Here is a 16,829-nt window from a genome sequence, read left to right as displayed (position 1 = left end):
GTGGGGTTATTAGATGATGATGATGTCTATGCCTGGACCTGGTGAGTTTTCCCGTGTTGAGTCAAATTAAGCCGCAGGCTCCACTCCTGGTGGTGCCCTTCCGTCAATTCCTTTAAATTCAGGCGCCCAAGCTTTGCAACCATACTTCCCCCGGAATCCAAAAACAAATGAACACCTGGTCTCACCTTTCCCATATGTCGAGATATTATTCTAGGCTTGATAATATTTCGTTTAAAAACATTAACCTGCGTCCTGGGTCCTGGATTTCACCCTAGAGAGTTTCAAGATCCTTATTATTAGGTCTGACGAAATAGCTAATGTTCGTCTCGCCGTCCGATATGCAAAAAAGAGACAACTTGTCCTGGGATCGAAGTGGGCATGCCGTATATGTGACGAGAAAGAAAACATTTACAAATGTTAATTTGTTAAAGCGTTAAAAATTTGATAGAAGATGGTAATTTCTAACATTTTGCTATTCGTGATGATGTCACCTCAAAAACTGCTGACGTAAGCAAATTGTAATGCTAATTTATTTCTTTTGTCTAGTGTACGGCTTTTTGTGCTAACTTGAGAAGTGGGACACCTTACAATCCTTTCGAAAAAAGATACACAAATGCTGCGATGTTTCTCACAGGATTACATTCACACAAGCAATTGTTTTTGAGCTACAAATTGATGACTTCGTAATTCCGATTGATTATCGACCGCTTGAGGGCGTCATTTTCAGCGTGCGAGAATTCGCAGTACTGTTTAAATCTCGCGCGCAGCTAATCTTCCATGTTTTCTATTGTTTTCGAAAAACCGTCGCACGCATTGGAAAATTACTACGGTGGTTCAAGTACCACCTGTAGTAACGAAATTATCGTTGTTCCGGCCCTGCGCCTATCCCGGGTATGACCTGAGCAATGCCGTTTTTTCACAAAATAGTTTAAGTACAGGTTTTAAAATATATGCTTGTTTCAATGTGCATTTAATATACTGGAATTCTCTCCTTTTTTATTGCTACTGCTCTTTCTACAGAAAAATTTTAAAGCATATTGCGTGGTAATATTATTTTAGCATCCTTGTGTCCCCAGGGTCCTTTTAGCTCTAAAAAGACAAAATACCCTGGGAACGAGGTATTTCTAGGTTTTTTTCTAACAAAATTAGAGGATAAAGTTATCCCCTAATTTTTTTTCAATCTTTTAAAATCTTGAAATTCTGGGCGTACATTTTCTCAAAGCAATAATCTTTTGTCTTTCATGCCACCTGACTTTTATTTTCTGTTTAGCTATCTACACTTTCTACTTTTTCTAACTTTTAAAACAATAAAAATGTTTCAAATCATTTCCACTTGTTCCACTTTTAGGATGTTGGAATAAAATTGGTCAAAATGTTTGTTTAAGCGAACCCGAGGCATAAAATGATGTTGAACATATATTAAAAAAGAATTGTTAACTAGCTTTTTCAGCTCTGTATTAGCCTTAAGTGTGTTCAACCTAATCTATTCGCAATAATAATATTTTCTTCTTTCGTACTTATTTTTGACATGCTCTCCATGGTAGTGTGTAATCGTTGTAACAATGTTGATCCACTTAAAATTTGTACGGCGTTACTTCAACCTTAATCTTTATGAGATTACATTAAGAGTGGATTGTGACTGTTTAGATTCCGATATTCGTGCTCTTCACGCAATATGTTGCCTTCTGTAAATTCGCATATATTAATTCTTAAAAGTTTCACTTTATGGTAATAAATTGCTTAGCCGTTTCACTTTTCGATGTTTCAGTTACAGGGGTTTCTAGTCGTGAAAGACTAATCAAGCGATGCTGCTTCCTGAATATTTATTGCCTCTTTCAATCTCGTCCCCAGGGCATCTTGTATCTTTTCTAACATCGGAGGACGATACGAACGTCTCGCCGTCCCGAGATAAGAGACAACAGGCGCTGGGAACGAGGTTGGTCTTCTTTTTCAAACACTAGAAGTGATTACCTTCGAGACCGACACTGCAGCAACAATAATTTACCTAACAGATCACCGTAAAAACACGAATACGATTATATCCTATATTAAAATTGTAAGCTTACGGACCCTTAAGTAGGTGGGAATGAATGAACGCTCCTTCATTTTAAAATAGCAAAACGCACGATTTTGTTTAGAAATGTTGAAAAATTTAAATACGCTCAATTAAACTAAGTAAATAAGTATCTTTTGATAAGATTGTATCGTCTAATTAAACTGGTACCGCTTCATTCACATTTACACAGAAATAGAAAATAAATAAATAAATAAAGGTATTTCGTTTCCATTAAAGCCAGTAATTGTCATACAACAGTTTTTGTACAACATTTGTAGAGATATAAAAAATCTCTATAACATTTGTTGTGTAAAATCTCTTGTGTTGCTTTTGTTTCCACAAAAGCCGTACAGTGACGGCTGTGCGACTGTTGCTTAACCAACCTCGTCTCCAGGGTCTTGTGACCTCTGAGCCGTTATTACGGAGTGGCTGCTATTAACTTCATCACCAAGACAAAATGCCATGGAAACAAGTTGTTGCATAACACTTGTTTATGATAATGAAAACCAACCTTAAACTTGTTAAAATACACATTCTTTTCATAAAAAGCCGGTTTATAAGAAATTTGCATGTAGAATCTCAAAAAATTAAGAAACTTTTTTTCATATTTGACTACTTATTTGAGGAACTTTTTTGAAAGGAAAAACTTTTATTAAAATGAAGCTAATATATTGCAGCGACAGATTTGTTTTAAACGCAATTAAAAATTGAATGTTTTCATTTTTCATGTTAAAAAAGAATGACTTAAACACTACAAAATATTTTTCCAAAATGAAGCGAGCCACTTTCTTTAGAACAATCATTGGATATATATCTTTAACTAAAAAAATAAGAAACCGACTAAGAAATTTTTAGAAATAAACAAAATATAAATTTAGACTAAAATTAAAAAAAAAAAAACGTGTTTAATACACGTTTTTTTTATTTTTAACACAGCTTTATGTTGGTTGTCAAGTTTTTTATTTTCAAGAAAGCTTTCTGTGGGTTGTCTAAGTCTTCTTTCTTTGGAGAGGCCCTCAACACGGTTGTAGAAGGTTTGTGCTAAAACATGTATTTGTTTAGATGCTATCGTGATTAACCTTTTTCCAAGAAGAATGGATTCCTTCCAAATGTTTTACAAATAAAGAAAACAGCGTCTTGAGTAGTGATAACTTCCGTGTTTACTACACGACGTATTCACTTCGGGAACTGGAAACGAGGGTGGTTATTATGTGAGAAACCAAACTTTATTGATTAGTTAAAATTTGATACAATTTGGTCGTGTGAGAACGCAAATCTGTTGTTTTTTATTTTAATGAGATATTGCTACACCTTATCCGTTAGGAGGTGGCGTTTTTATAACTCCTCCTGCTCTCCTCCTGCGTTGTTTTAAGTATCTCTAATTACCTCATTATTGCGCTCTAAATTGTCAAATCGGATTTTTCGCACGAAAGTTTGTTTTTTATAATTTTTTCATAATTTTACGTGATAACGCAAAAATTAAGTTTAACGTTTTGCAGAAATAGATAAAAAGCGGCACAAAAAAGTCCTGGGAAAGAAGTTGATCGCACGTATAGTGAACATTCTCTTGCAGCTTTTAAAGAACTGCTTTGCGATTTGTTAAGTAAACACAATGTCCTTCCCAAGTCGTTTGGTTAATGTTCATCGAGCATTCATTGCTACCATCTTGAAAGTATGTGTCTGATGAAATTTAACCACTTAATCACATGCTTTTTATCATTAATAGATATTACATTCCTCTACACGTGGCAAAACCTTGCTAATACGAATTACTATGGAAACAGCGACCAGCATTTAAACTTTTCTAAGTTTTTACATTTGAGCAAGAAAAACAAACCCATTTTTTGCGATATTGCACGTTGACCTTGCTGATAGCCTGCTCAATCGGATAAACCGGACTTTCCGTACTTTTCCAAACATATTTTGATCTCTTCCTTGTCTCATATTTTTGAACATCCGAGGATGTATTTTCGTTATAGCATGTTTTGTATTTTTCGTTGCGCGACGTTGTGTCATTTTCGTTACGGGATGTTTCGTCCTTGCTTTCATCTAACGTGTCGCTTGCATCCAGGTATACACTAAAAGAATCGTTGCCATGGTGACTTAGCAAACATTCTTTGTTGCTAACACTTGTCTGAACACATTCCAGTATGCTTGGTATTGTCTCTTCAATGCTTTCTTCGGATTTCATATTCTCTAAATCAGTGGAATCGACACTAACTTTTCGATTAAAAATCTCGTCGCAGTCCATCGATACGTCACGAGTATTGATGTTATTATACGGCGTCGGATTTAGTTCTTCAGTAATTGTCGGCATGACGTTGCAGTCGGATTGAATAGATGTAAAGATAAAACTTCCTTCTGATGAACTTTTTGAGAAATCTTCCAACATTTTCCATTTACTCAATCCGTACTTCTCGTCGTCATTTGAATAAATATTCACGTTATTATTATCGTCACCTTGAAAATTACCCGACATATTATTATGACCGTTTAATAAAATAACGTCAACTTTATTTTGTGGTTGTTGTTGTGTTTTCATTCTTTCAGTATTAGTTTCGTTTAACGAATTATCTTTCTTAATAGTTGGAAAATCGGGTGAAATTTCATGTATTGTCTCTTCGTGTCCTTTGGTAGTTGCTTTTTCCACATCTACAAACTGTTTTTTAATTTGAATGCATCTGATAACAATTCTGTAATATACGTCTATATTGCTGCATAATATTTGATAGCAGTCTTCTTTGTTTGTTTTCGCTGTTGGCTGCAAGTAAGATTGACTTTGTGAAAAAGAAACTTCGTCATTTCGTGTTTCGAATAAACAGTCAATACTACACGCACCTGTATCTGATATATGTTTTCGCTCAGTGTGATTCAACTCAGTTAAATCTCTGTTTACACGTATGAACTTGGAGTATTCTTTTCTATTCACATAGGAGTTTAAAAGGTTATTAAAAGCTGTTGAATTGGTTGCTAAGCAACTCAAAAAGTGTTGTATTGTTGGAAAATAATGATTTATTTTTCCTGTAATGGTAGTAATGGGATTTGTACTTTCGTGCATATGTATACATGAAGTCATAATGTCTTCTATGTTCTCTCTCAAGGGAAGAACAAATTTGTTCTCAAGTAATATTAACCTACGATGAAACACGATTTTTTCTACAAAATCGTTTATCTCTCTCTGCTCATGCGCAGTAATCTTTTTCATTTCAGCTAACAACTCCTGTTGGCGTCGCTTCATTCGACTTCGTATAAATCTTCGACGCTCATCAAGTTTTTGTTTGTCGCTTTCACAGCTTGCTTTAACATCAATAATATCATCAAAGATTCTCCATTTTCTTCGTGATGAAGAAATAAAAATTTCCATGCCAGACCCCATTTTTATGCAAACTTGTACCCAGCATGCATTTCAATTAATTTGTATGTGACAGTGCAATGCTATCAACTAATTTTTTCAAATTTAGCAAAATATAAACTTTTGATGTAACGAGCAAATCAATCTTACTTTAACAACGACGGGTATCGTGAAAAATTTATAACTTTCTCAAATATAAAACTTGCATCGATTGAACTATGTGACGTATTACCATAGCAACAATTACAAAACAAAATTTGTGGTAGGCATAATAATGTGTTTTTTTCAATACACGTGTGATCTGAAAAACACCAAAAATATGCGCCTTACTTATCTTTTACGTTTTTTCTTCTTCTATTTTGTAGAGAAAATAGATATATTTTGCAAAATGGGCCAAAAGCACCTGCACGGATATTTTACACATACTTTCATCAATTTTAAGTGAAGTGTTTCTTTCTTGTTAAAAGTTTTACTCCTGCCGAAAATATAATTATTTTAGCGAAAAAATATACCCATCTTTTTCATACATACTTTTTCAAGAAAGAGTGTACAGATATTCATAATATAAATTGTAATATAAAAAGCGAAAGTACAAAGCTGGGTAGGACAACTAGGCGTTTAGGTTGTAGATTATAACGCCCATATGGTGATAGGGTGGATAAGTCACAATTTTCTGTCAGATATCTACCCACCCTATCAATGAAACAAAGAAAACCATTATACAGTGAAATTTTCTATCTTGAATGTATCTCGTTTTCTTTTCTGTGACTTGCAAGCTTATTTTCTCTCCTTATCTTGAAATCAAAAACAAATTTTTGTTCCCTTATTTGTTCAAAAGAAGAAATCTACTGTAAACTTGACACAATGACCTCCAACATCCCCCGAAAAAAAATCCATTTTTACCCACCTCGATCTCAGGACTCTTTGTCTCCTTATCAAAAAGGAAAAAAAAATGGAGTTAAGGTTGCTTTTTTACGGCGATATTAGTTTCCACTGAGTTAATCCATTTGGAACTACGAAACTGTGAAATAATATATTTATTATATATTATATTTACATTTAACATCAAAACTTCCTTTTTTTATATTTTTTACAGCAAGCTTTTTTTTCAATAAGTTAATCCATTTTGTACTACGAAACTAAGAAATTATATGTTCTTAATATATTATATTTACATTGATTATAGAAACTCTAAACGGAACGATGTATGGATGTTTGTCTCGAAAGCAAATCTACGTCACTCCAAACTTGTTTTCAATTTTTCTCGTCAGTTTCACTTATAACAGTACCCTGTTCACCACCAAAATAACCATGCGCAAATTTCCGCCACTTTATTCGACGATTTTGAAACCATACTTTTACTTGAACTTCGTTTAAGCCAAGTTCTCTCGCTAAAAATCGACGTTCTTGCCCAACGATGTATTGTTGTTGTTGAAATTCATATTCCAGCCTTTCTAATTGATTTGCCGTAAAAATTGTTCGACGTCGTTTGCTGTATCGGACGTCGTCGTCGTCATTTTGTGAATGGAAGGAGAGATTGCGATGTGAAAAGTCTAGATCAACAAATGTATTTCATTCTTGGGCATTAAGAAAGAGTCCAGGGGACGAAGTTGGAATTTTATAAATTAAGGTGAATCGCACCTAAGGTATAAAATTGCTCGAAAAAAATATCAGCGGGTTTTTTTGATCTTCAAAAGAAAATTGAGTCCTTATTTTTACTCGTTTATGAACAAGCTCTGTTGAATTTTATCCGCGTTTTAATACACACCGAGTTCGTTTCCAGATCTTTTTAAGACCATGAAAACCGTTGAGAGAGACTCGCCTGTGTAATTTCGCTTTATTCGTCCATCAGAACAAAAATAAAACAGTCAACCTCGTCCCCAGGGCGTCTATTTCCTTCTGCATAAAAATGTAAACGAGTACAAAAGAAGCCCTGGGGATGAGGTTGTAAAGCAGTACGTTTAGTCGTTTTTTGCTGTTTTTAGGTCACTTGAGTAAAAAAAATTTTCCCACTATTTTTTAATTATACTATGATATATTTTATCAAATTGTTTATAATATTTTTGTATAAGAAAATATAAAAAGCTTCTTGATATTCTTCTTTATTATCAAGTCCAATTCTATTGTTAATTTATTATTTTTTGATATGAATAAAGAGAGTGTAAAGCTAGGTTGTAATTATTATTGCAGCTGCAAATAAAATGAAAGAAAGAAAAAAAAGTAAAACGTTATTTTTAATTTGATCAATTTTAAGCAGGTGACAATATCCCCCTTTAATATTCCGTGAGAAATATTTGAGCTTATATGCGCTCTCCCGCAGAAGAGTACAAAACTTATAAACGTTTTACCGAGGTTTATTTAAAATAATATAATTTCCCAAACGGAGAAGAGTTTTTCTATTATCAAGATTTGCGCTAATAAGGAATATGGCAAATTTAAGAATATATATATTTTTAATTATGTTTGATTTATAGGGCTGTATGAAATCTAAAATTTACACAATTTTTCTTACCTTCCTCTCTAGCGTGTTTTCTTTCGTTGTATAGATGCTTATCTCGGTGAAAATCATTATCAAAGTAACCAACACGAATTACATCCGACTTTGAATAATCTGTGAGATAACGTCGTCGTTGTTTTGATCGACATGTCGAGCAACTACACGATAAGTATTCACTATAGTTCAAAAGCTCCCTTGAGTAAGATCTCCTTTCATTTTTACCATTTCCGTAGCCTTGGCTTACTTGGTTTAAAAATCGCTCCACATTATTGTTATTTTTGTCAATTTCACATTGTCCCTCGGTCGTTTCACTAGATGTATTTTCGTTACGCATTTCATTGAATGTCTCTTTTTTTAAAATCCTTTTATTCAGCGGATCATACTTCAAGGTAAATTTACTCCGATTATGTCGACTGAGCATTTTATGAGATAAAATTGAGTCAATGGAAAAGGAAGACTGACGATTTCGAATTGATGATAGGGTCTCAGTTGACGTAAGAGTAATGTCTGATGAGAAATTTACATCATTTGATGCGTCCAGCTCTTCTACGTGTTCTTCATTGCAGATGTTATTTCTTGTTGCTTCTAAATCGTCCATGATAGATTGATAGTAAACTTGAACTAATCGAAGTCAAAGGAATCATATTTCTTTTATATCTTATGATCTATTTAAGAAACCTATACAGTGTTAATCCATAGAAAAGTTCTAAAAGATATTTTAATGAGAAGATAAAGAACAAAGGAGAATCAAGAAAATCTATATCATTCAAATATTTAACTTTTTCGAAATCATATTCATTATCCTTCCCTCCCTTTTGTTTTTAGCTTTCCCACCTTACTTTAAAATACATATTTATTATTAATTATTATTTCTTTATATTCATTAATTTCTCATTATAACTATTTTAATGAAACCATCAAAAAGAAAAATGATTTTATGATTAATTTCCGCTATTTGTGTAACTTTGTTTTCAATAAATAGCAATATACTTTCCAGCTGTAGATCGTAGTAGCAAAAACCATTGTGTAAATAACCACGTACAAAAAGTCACCCAATGATTGAGAGAATCAACTTTTACAACAACATCGTCATTTTATTCACAGGCAGGTGAATGTTCTGATAATAACAACGTTTTACGTGAAACTCGTATAATTTTTCCTAGGTTTATACGTTCATTATAAACTTTTGCATAAATCAGGCCAAGCCTTGTTTATAATTCTTAATGATGATTCGTCAAAAATGAGCCTAAATATTCTTAAGTGAAACTTAATACCTGCAAAATTTTGTAAAAAGGGGCAGGAAACATGAAAAACGAAAATTTGTTTTGAACAACTTGAGCAACAATAACTTCTTGTTGAAAAAGAACTTATCAAATTATATATCAAAATACGCATAATTCAGCTATGTCGATATCATTCTCTCCGATATAGTCCTCCGTACCATCATTGAAGATGATATGATATTTAAGGTGCTCATTATAGTAACTGATCTTTCCAGTGTGGCCCCCGTTTTAGTATAGCAACAAAAGCGTTTGATAACATACGTTAAGCCTCAAAGTGATTCTTATGAACAAAATTCTTATAAAAAAGAAACAGTGAAATTTTACAAAAAAAAACATTCTTGCATTTGTTATCAATTTTGTTTTTAAAATATATGTTATTTAATTCTGAAGGAGATAAGTACCTCAAATAAAGCAACCCTTGGGTACGAAATTTTAAGCAGGTGTAACCACGAATTGGGACTACAGAGAAAAAACTCGAGGTTCCCGAATTCTAGTTAATATGGATTTATGGTGTGGTCCTGATACCTTGGTTAACAGGATGAGTGATGAGACAAATAAAGAAAGCATTTTAATCTAGAGAATATTGGTGTGGTTTGGAAACTTTTTTTTATAAAATGCATACCATGAACTCTCCTTGCATGACCAGAGTAATATAACACTTTCTGGGAAAACTTTACCTAATTAAATGTAAAGATAGGATTTAAGAGTAAATTTAAGTGTACATTTTGAATAAAATCGATGCTACCCCACATTTTCAACTTCCGGTTGCACTGTAAACACTTGACATTTAGCTTAGGTTATGTTAGAGCAATAAATATTTCGTAAGAATTTATTTTTAAGAATTTACCAAAAAAGCTGTATCGCAAATGAGATGCCGATTTGCGCAATTCGCGAAGTTTTCTGATATTAAAGGTAGCTAAAAGTATCTGTCGAGATTAAAAATAAGAAGTACATAAATAATCATTCAGACGCAGTATGCTCAATTTGATAAAATGGCATTTGTTTATTATATAAACTTAATGAACTGTGTAATGCACATTTTACTCACTTTCGATTAAAATTATGTGCATCCACTCAACTGTGGAAGCATTTGTCTGTTCAAAAAATTTTTAACCAAAATGTTTGCGGTTTGAAGAAATGTCACACAGCTCAAACGGAACAATAATTTGCCATGTTTACAAGACTTCGAGGACATGAAATATTTATTATTTATTTTCTATGTTTTACTGTTGTATTTGTTGATGTTGTTAAGAAGCTATGATTCAATACATGTAAGTACACGTTGAGTTTTAGGCTGAAAAAGAAATAATCAGTTTTATAGATATAAATGTGTATTTATTATCGTTACGTGTTTTAAGTGTGTTATTTTTCAAATGTGAGATAATTTACCTGCTAAGAAATTATCTCAAGTCGATAACAGCTCTGCTAACCACCCCCACCCCCCTTTCTCCTTTTACTTCCCTCTATGCTTCTTAAGGCCTTCCAAATGTTTTTCTTACTTCCGTATTACGTGTTATTACCTTATAAAGTTTTTTTGCAAGAAACATTCATTTTTTGTTTACCCTTGTGGTTTCTTAAATCTACAGGAGTTTTCTAAACAAAAAATTTTTTTAGCAAGGGTGATTCTCCAATTTTATTTTCTCAGTTTTGTTTTTTATATATTTAATGTGCCCTACATTAGAAAGGTATGATACAAAAGGGCTATTATGCTTTCAGATCATATATATTCTCTTCCATACATCCTCATAGGAAATTCCAGGGTCGACATTTCCTGACTTCGGGAAGGACCCTTTCTCGAATTTAGTATTTATTAAAATTAAACTCAGATACAACCTATTTTTAGATGTTGTAACTTTATTGTACACCTATAGCTATATGATTTATTTCCAACATATAGATTGGATCGTTAGATAGGCGTTTGAAGCACGATAAAAAGCACACAAAAAGACAAAACACACACAAAGCAAAATACCATCACAAAAAACAGAAACTTCGAAACAGTTTGTTTCACCTTCAAAATCGTCTTAAAGATGTCCAATCAAGTAAGAGAACTTTTCCTTTAAATGTAAATTTAACAAATTGGCAAAATGTTCCATATATGGACCAAAACCACATTTATGCAACGATTGCACCAGCTAACACCGATGAAGTAAATCCTATTAAACGAAGTTTTAGAACACAAAATTGGGCAAACAAGGCGAAGAATGGGAATTTTAAATCCACCTCTTCAAATTTTAATGGCAAATCGTCTTGGACTTCCTCTTATTTACCTGGAGGATCTGCTACATCTTCTTATAATGGAGGTTCTATGAAAGGAAACTCTGCTGGCTCAGGCTATAAGGGAAAACAATTTGGTGGTGGAATCTCAACTAAACTTTCCGGCTTTAACGGAGGATCAAGGACAGGAACCTCTACTGGATCAGGTTATAAAGGAAAACAATTTGATGGCAGAGTTTCGGCTTTTGACTACGGTGGAGGCTCTAGTGGAGGCTTAAGTGGAGGTTTTATGAAAGGAATCTCTGTGGGATCAGATTATAAAGGAAAACAGTTTGGTAGTGGACTTTCAGGAGCCAATGTAAGTTCTATGGCAGGAACCTCTGCTCATTCAAATTATAAGAATAAACAACCTAATGGCACGTTTTCAGCTGGTCTTTCTGGTGCAGATGGTGCTATGAATAAAATCTCCAGCAGTTCAGATTATAAGAAGAACGGATCTTCCATCTCTGAAGGACGCTTTGCTGCTGGTAAGGTCAATTCTCTTACGGGATCGTCACTTAGAGGAAAGTACAGTAAAGGAGATGCACTGTTCAGACCTCGTCCGAAATTAAAAACAGCATTTGGAAGCTCAACGTCTCAGGGACAAAGACCTCAAATGTACTTGTCAGGCAGCTCCAAAGAAGCATCAATAGGTCAAAATAATTCATCATTAAATAAAGGAGATGGTGCACAAAACACTAATAGTAAAGTAGAGCAACAACAACAACAACAACAAAAACCTCCACCAAATCAGCAACTGCTGAAACAAAAACAACAACAACAAACACAACAGCAACTGCAACCACAAAACCAACAAAACCCACAACAACAACAACAACAAAAACAACAACAATCACAATGCCAACAACAACAGCAACCACAAAACTCACAACAGCAACCACCAAACCAACAACAACAACCTCAAAACCAAAAACAACAGCCTCAACAAAACCCACAACAGCAACCTCAAAACCAACAACAGCAACCAAACAAACAACAACAAAAACAACAGCAATTGCAACCACAAAACCAACAAAATCCACAACAACATCAAAAACAAAAACAACAGCAGCCACAAAACCAACAACAGCAATCACAAAACCAACAACAGCAACAGCCACAAAAAAACCCACAACTACAACCACAAAATCAGCAACAACAACCACAAAACCAACAACATCAACCACAAAACCAACAACAGCAACCACAAAACCAACAACAACAACAACAACAACAACAACAGCAGAGTCCCAACGATTATGAAGCGCAACCGGAAGTGATATACACACCCAAAGAGAAACCCAAGTGTGGCAATCTATGCAACACTAAAGTTTTTTGTGAAAAAGGATGTGACGAGAATTCCAAATGTATTAAAGACTGTAAACCAGCTGACCAATCAAATGAGGAAAAACAACAAAGTCAATCCGATGGAAACAAATCAAAACAAAATAAACCATCTGATGAAAAGAAACCAAAACAAAATAAACCATCTGGGAAGGAAGGAGGAAAGAATAAAAACGCATGTAAGGGTGAAGACTGCCAAGCCACACCAACAAAGAAACCTCAATGTAAAAGCAGTAGTAACAGTGAGGAGTGTGATATTGAACCTGAAACATTAAAAGCGCAACAAAACAAAATATCAAAGCTACCAAACGATGTCGCAGGTTGGTTTCTTTTGTGGAGATATCCAATGTGCAGCATAAGTTTTAATTTATTCAGCGTATCTTTGTATTCCAGTGTATTTCTCATTTTTTATTTTATTTTAGTTATCACAACAAAAAAGCCACGCCCAAAAACAACAACCACGCCCAAACCAACAAAAATTCCCAACGAGTTGCTCCCTAAGACAACTATGAGTAGCCAAGAAGCTCAGCTTGGGAAAGATCTTGAAATCGAATCTGATACGTTAAAAAATCAACTTGATAATAACTTTGCTGTGCAGCCTACACAACCTACACCAGTCAACCCAATCCAGAATAAACCAACATTGCAAAATCTTAACAAAACAATGCCTGTTAGTAAACCTTTGGCACGACCACCATTAAACACACCACTAGATAATTTACAACCAGGAGAAAATATTCAAACTTCACCTGACAATCCGCTGCCAGATGTTGTTTATACGCCAGGTAATGGAAGACAAGAGGGACCAAATAATCCTAGACCTGGAATTATCTACTCTCCACCGATGACAGAAAACACAAATGAAAACAAAGGGAATCCATCGGATAATAAAAGGCCCAATAGGCCACATGTAAAATTACCGCCAGAAAATCCCTCGCCAGAATGCGACAAGGCGCCATGTGCAGTATTATCGACGTCTGAAGACGATAACAAAAATTGCCAGAAACCACCATGTGCATTCCTACCATCAAAGGAACTAAATAATGGCAATTGCCAGAAACCACCATGTGCATTCCTACCATCAAAAGAACTAAAAAATGGTGATTGTCAGAAACCACCATGTGCATTCCTACCATCAAAAGAACTAAATAATGGCAATTGCCAGAAACCACCATGTGCAATTGTACCATCAAAAGAACTAAATAATGGCGATTGCCAGAAACCACCATGCGCATTCCTACCATCAGAGGAATCAAATAATCAAGAGTGTCAGACACCACCATGTGCAATTCTGTCTTCTAAAAACAAAGACAAACAAATCCCTTCCAAGGAGAGCGTCAAATCGAGCAACAAAACACCGCCAAATAATAACAGTAAAGAAAATCCTGTACCGGACAATTCTGAAGAAAATAGTAAACCTAATAGTAAAGAGGATAACAGAGACGAAAACGAGCCTAACCAAAACACGAATGACGTCAGTAGCAACAATGGCAGCCCGAATAATGGCAATAACAGTGAAAACCCCGGTAATCAGAATGACAAAAATGATCCCAAGGATAGTAATCAGAATGTAGATGAACCTAGCAGTGGAAGCGATAGTAACAAAAATCCACAAAAGCCAAGTGAAAATACTTCAACTTCTAATGACGATTCCAGTAATGGCAACAAACCACTTAACGACCAAAGTTCTGACGGCAAGAATAACCCTAATAATAATTCCAAAAATGAAGACTCTGAGGACTCAAATAACGGGAATAATAGTGAAAATACATCTCCAAATAATAATAATAAAAAGGTATCTGAATCCAATAATCCCAACGGTCAATCTACCAATGATAATAGCGATTCATCAAACAATAGAAACTCTAAAAAACCTGACCAATCCTCGCGAAACAATGATGGAACACCAAATGAGAGTTGGGATTCAAATAAAAATGACGGAGACTCTAATAAAAATAAGGGAGATTCAAATGAAACCAATGCAAATCCAAATAAAAATGACGATTCAAATAATAATAAGGGAGATACTAACAAAGATGATGGAGATTCAAATAAAAATAAAGGAGATTCTAACAAAGATGATGGAGATTCTAATAATAATAATAAGGGAGAATCGAATGAAGGTTTAAATACAAACGATGGAGGTTCAAATAAAAACGAGAAAGGTCCAAATAAAAATGATGGAAATTTAAATAAATTTGACGGAGCCTCTGATGAAAATACCGGAGATTCAAATAAAAATAATGGCGGTTCAGATAAAAATGATGGCGGTTCAAATAAAGCTAATGCAAGTCCAAACAAAAATGAAGATTCTAATAATAATAAGGAAGAATTAAATGGAGACGGTAAAGGTACAAATAAAAATGATGGATATTCAAATGAACTTGACAGAGACTCTAATAAAAGTAACGGAGATTCAAATAAAAATAATGGCGGTTCAGATAAAAATAATGGCGGTTCAGCTAAAACCAATGCAAGTCCAAACAAAAATGACGATTTTAATAATAATAAGGGAGAATCCAATGGAGACGATAAAGGTGCAAACAAAAATGATGGAAATTCAAATAAACTTGACGGAGACTCCAACAAAAATAATGGAGATTCAAATAAAAATAATGGAAAATCTAATGGAGGCTCAAATAAGATCAAAGGTTCAAATGACAATAACGGAAGTTCAAATGAAAACGATGGTGGTTTAAATAAAAACGATGAGAATTCAAATAAAAATGGTGGAGATTCTAATAAAAATAATGGAAGTTCTAATAAAAACGATGGAGGTTTAAATAAAAACGATGCAGGTTCAAATAAAAATGATGGAGATTCTAATAAAAATAATGTAAATTCTAATAAAGATAGTGGAAATTTTAATAAAAATAATGGAGGTTCAAATAAAAATGATGGAGATGATAATAAAAATAATGGAGGTTCAAATAAAAATGATGGAGATTATAATAAAAATAATGGAGGTTCAAATAAAAATGATGGAGATGATGATAAAAATAATGGAGGTTCAAAAAGTGATGGAGATAAAAGTACTAAAGAATCTAATAAAAATAAAGATGCTGGTAAGTCTGATCACAATTCCAAGAACAAGAAAGATGAAAATCAGAAAGCGACGAATGAAAAGAATAAAAATGAACAAACTCACAATGTGAAACCTCCAACCAATCCAAAACCTACAAATAAACCTGGAGTATTAACAAAACCTACTCAACCATCAAATCAAAAATTAACGACAGAAAAACCATGTAAATATGGACAATGCACAAACTCGGGTATTTATTTATTTATTCATTTATTTATTTATTATTTTTGTTTTCTTTTGCAAATCCTTTAAACTTTATGTCCCGTTTTCTGCCAGTTCCGAAATCGTGTTTTTATTTATGCTTGCATTTATGCTTCATTTCCCTTACTGCGTTTATTTTAAGATAACGCTTTTTTATAGTATACACTGTATAAAAATATTAAAGATAAAGTTAGACAAAAGAGTTAAGAATATCCCTAAGAATATTCTCATCTTGAAACTTTTCTTGCATCCTAAATGGAGTATATTCAAAAAAAATAGCAAGTTTGCGTGCTCACTTGTTCGCGTGCTTACTTGCTCGCGTGTTTATTTGTTCGTGATTCAATTGAATGTCTTTTCTCAGGTTTTATTTTTAGTATTTTCTCACAAAATCTGTCTGTCAGTTGAATAAGGCGGCTTAAACAACAGCACCTTAGATAAGATAAGATAGATTCCGATGTTAAAATAAGGATACAAATAAAATGCTAAAAGTTGAAAATACATTCACTGGACGAAAATTGCCCCGTTTATATTTAAACGTAAAATCTGAAATCAAACAAGACATAAAGTTTAAAAAAAAATCCGCCATTTTTAGTTTCAAAGAGGAGGTTCTTTACAACCCTTGTATCATTCTATACTGATATTCAAATTAAATTTATGGTCCATAGTTCTGTTTCGAGACTGTGGTCCTCTAGCTTTCATGGAATTTTATGTTGAGACGAAAAAACAGATTCTTGTCCCCAGAGCTATTTGAGATT

At 33.7% G+C, this 16,829-nt stretch overlaps 2 protein-coding genes across 2 annotated transcripts; one reads left to right on the top strand and one right to left on the bottom strand.

The window, feature by feature from the left end:
* Window positions 1-6,389: 6,389 nt before the first annotated feature.
* Window positions 6,390-8,533, bottom strand: LOC130612622 (homeobox protein B-H2-like). The gene is made up of 2 exons (XM_057433964.1): window positions 7,921-8,533; window positions 6,390-6,961 (listed from the first exon to the last, which is right to left on the bottom strand). The coding sequence occupies exons 1-2, from the start codon at window positions 8,501-8,503 to the stop codon at window positions 6,663-6,665; spliced, it is 882 nt and encodes a 293-aa protein (XP_057289947.1). The 5' UTR covers window positions 8,504-8,533; the 3' UTR covers window positions 6,390-6,662.
* Window positions 8,534-9,687: 1,154 nt separating this feature from the next.
* LOC130662823 (putative uncharacterized protein DDB_G0277255) lies at window positions 9,688-16,479 on the top strand. Its single transcript, XM_057461766.1, has 8 exons — window positions 9,688-9,730; window positions 10,029-10,100; window positions 10,803-10,873; window positions 11,086-12,153; window positions 12,319-13,108; window positions 13,211-15,478; window positions 15,755-16,063; window positions 16,436-16,479. The coding sequence occupies exons 1-8, from the start codon at window positions 9,688-9,690 to the stop codon at window positions 16,477-16,479; spliced, it is 4,665 nt and encodes a 1,554-aa protein (XP_057317749.1).
* The last annotated feature ends 350 nt before the right edge of the window (window positions 16,480-16,829 follow it).

This window comes from Hydractinia symbiolongicarpus, chromosome 10 (assembly GCF_029227915.1).
Source record: "Hydractinia symbiolongicarpus strain clone_291-10 chromosome 10, HSymV2.1, whole genome shotgun sequence".
In the NCBI taxonomy this organism is placed as follows: domain Eukaryota; kingdom Metazoa; phylum Cnidaria; class Hydrozoa; order Anthoathecata; family Hydractiniidae; genus Hydractinia; species Hydractinia symbiolongicarpus.
This window is presented reverse-complemented; position numbering and strand designations above follow the sequence as displayed.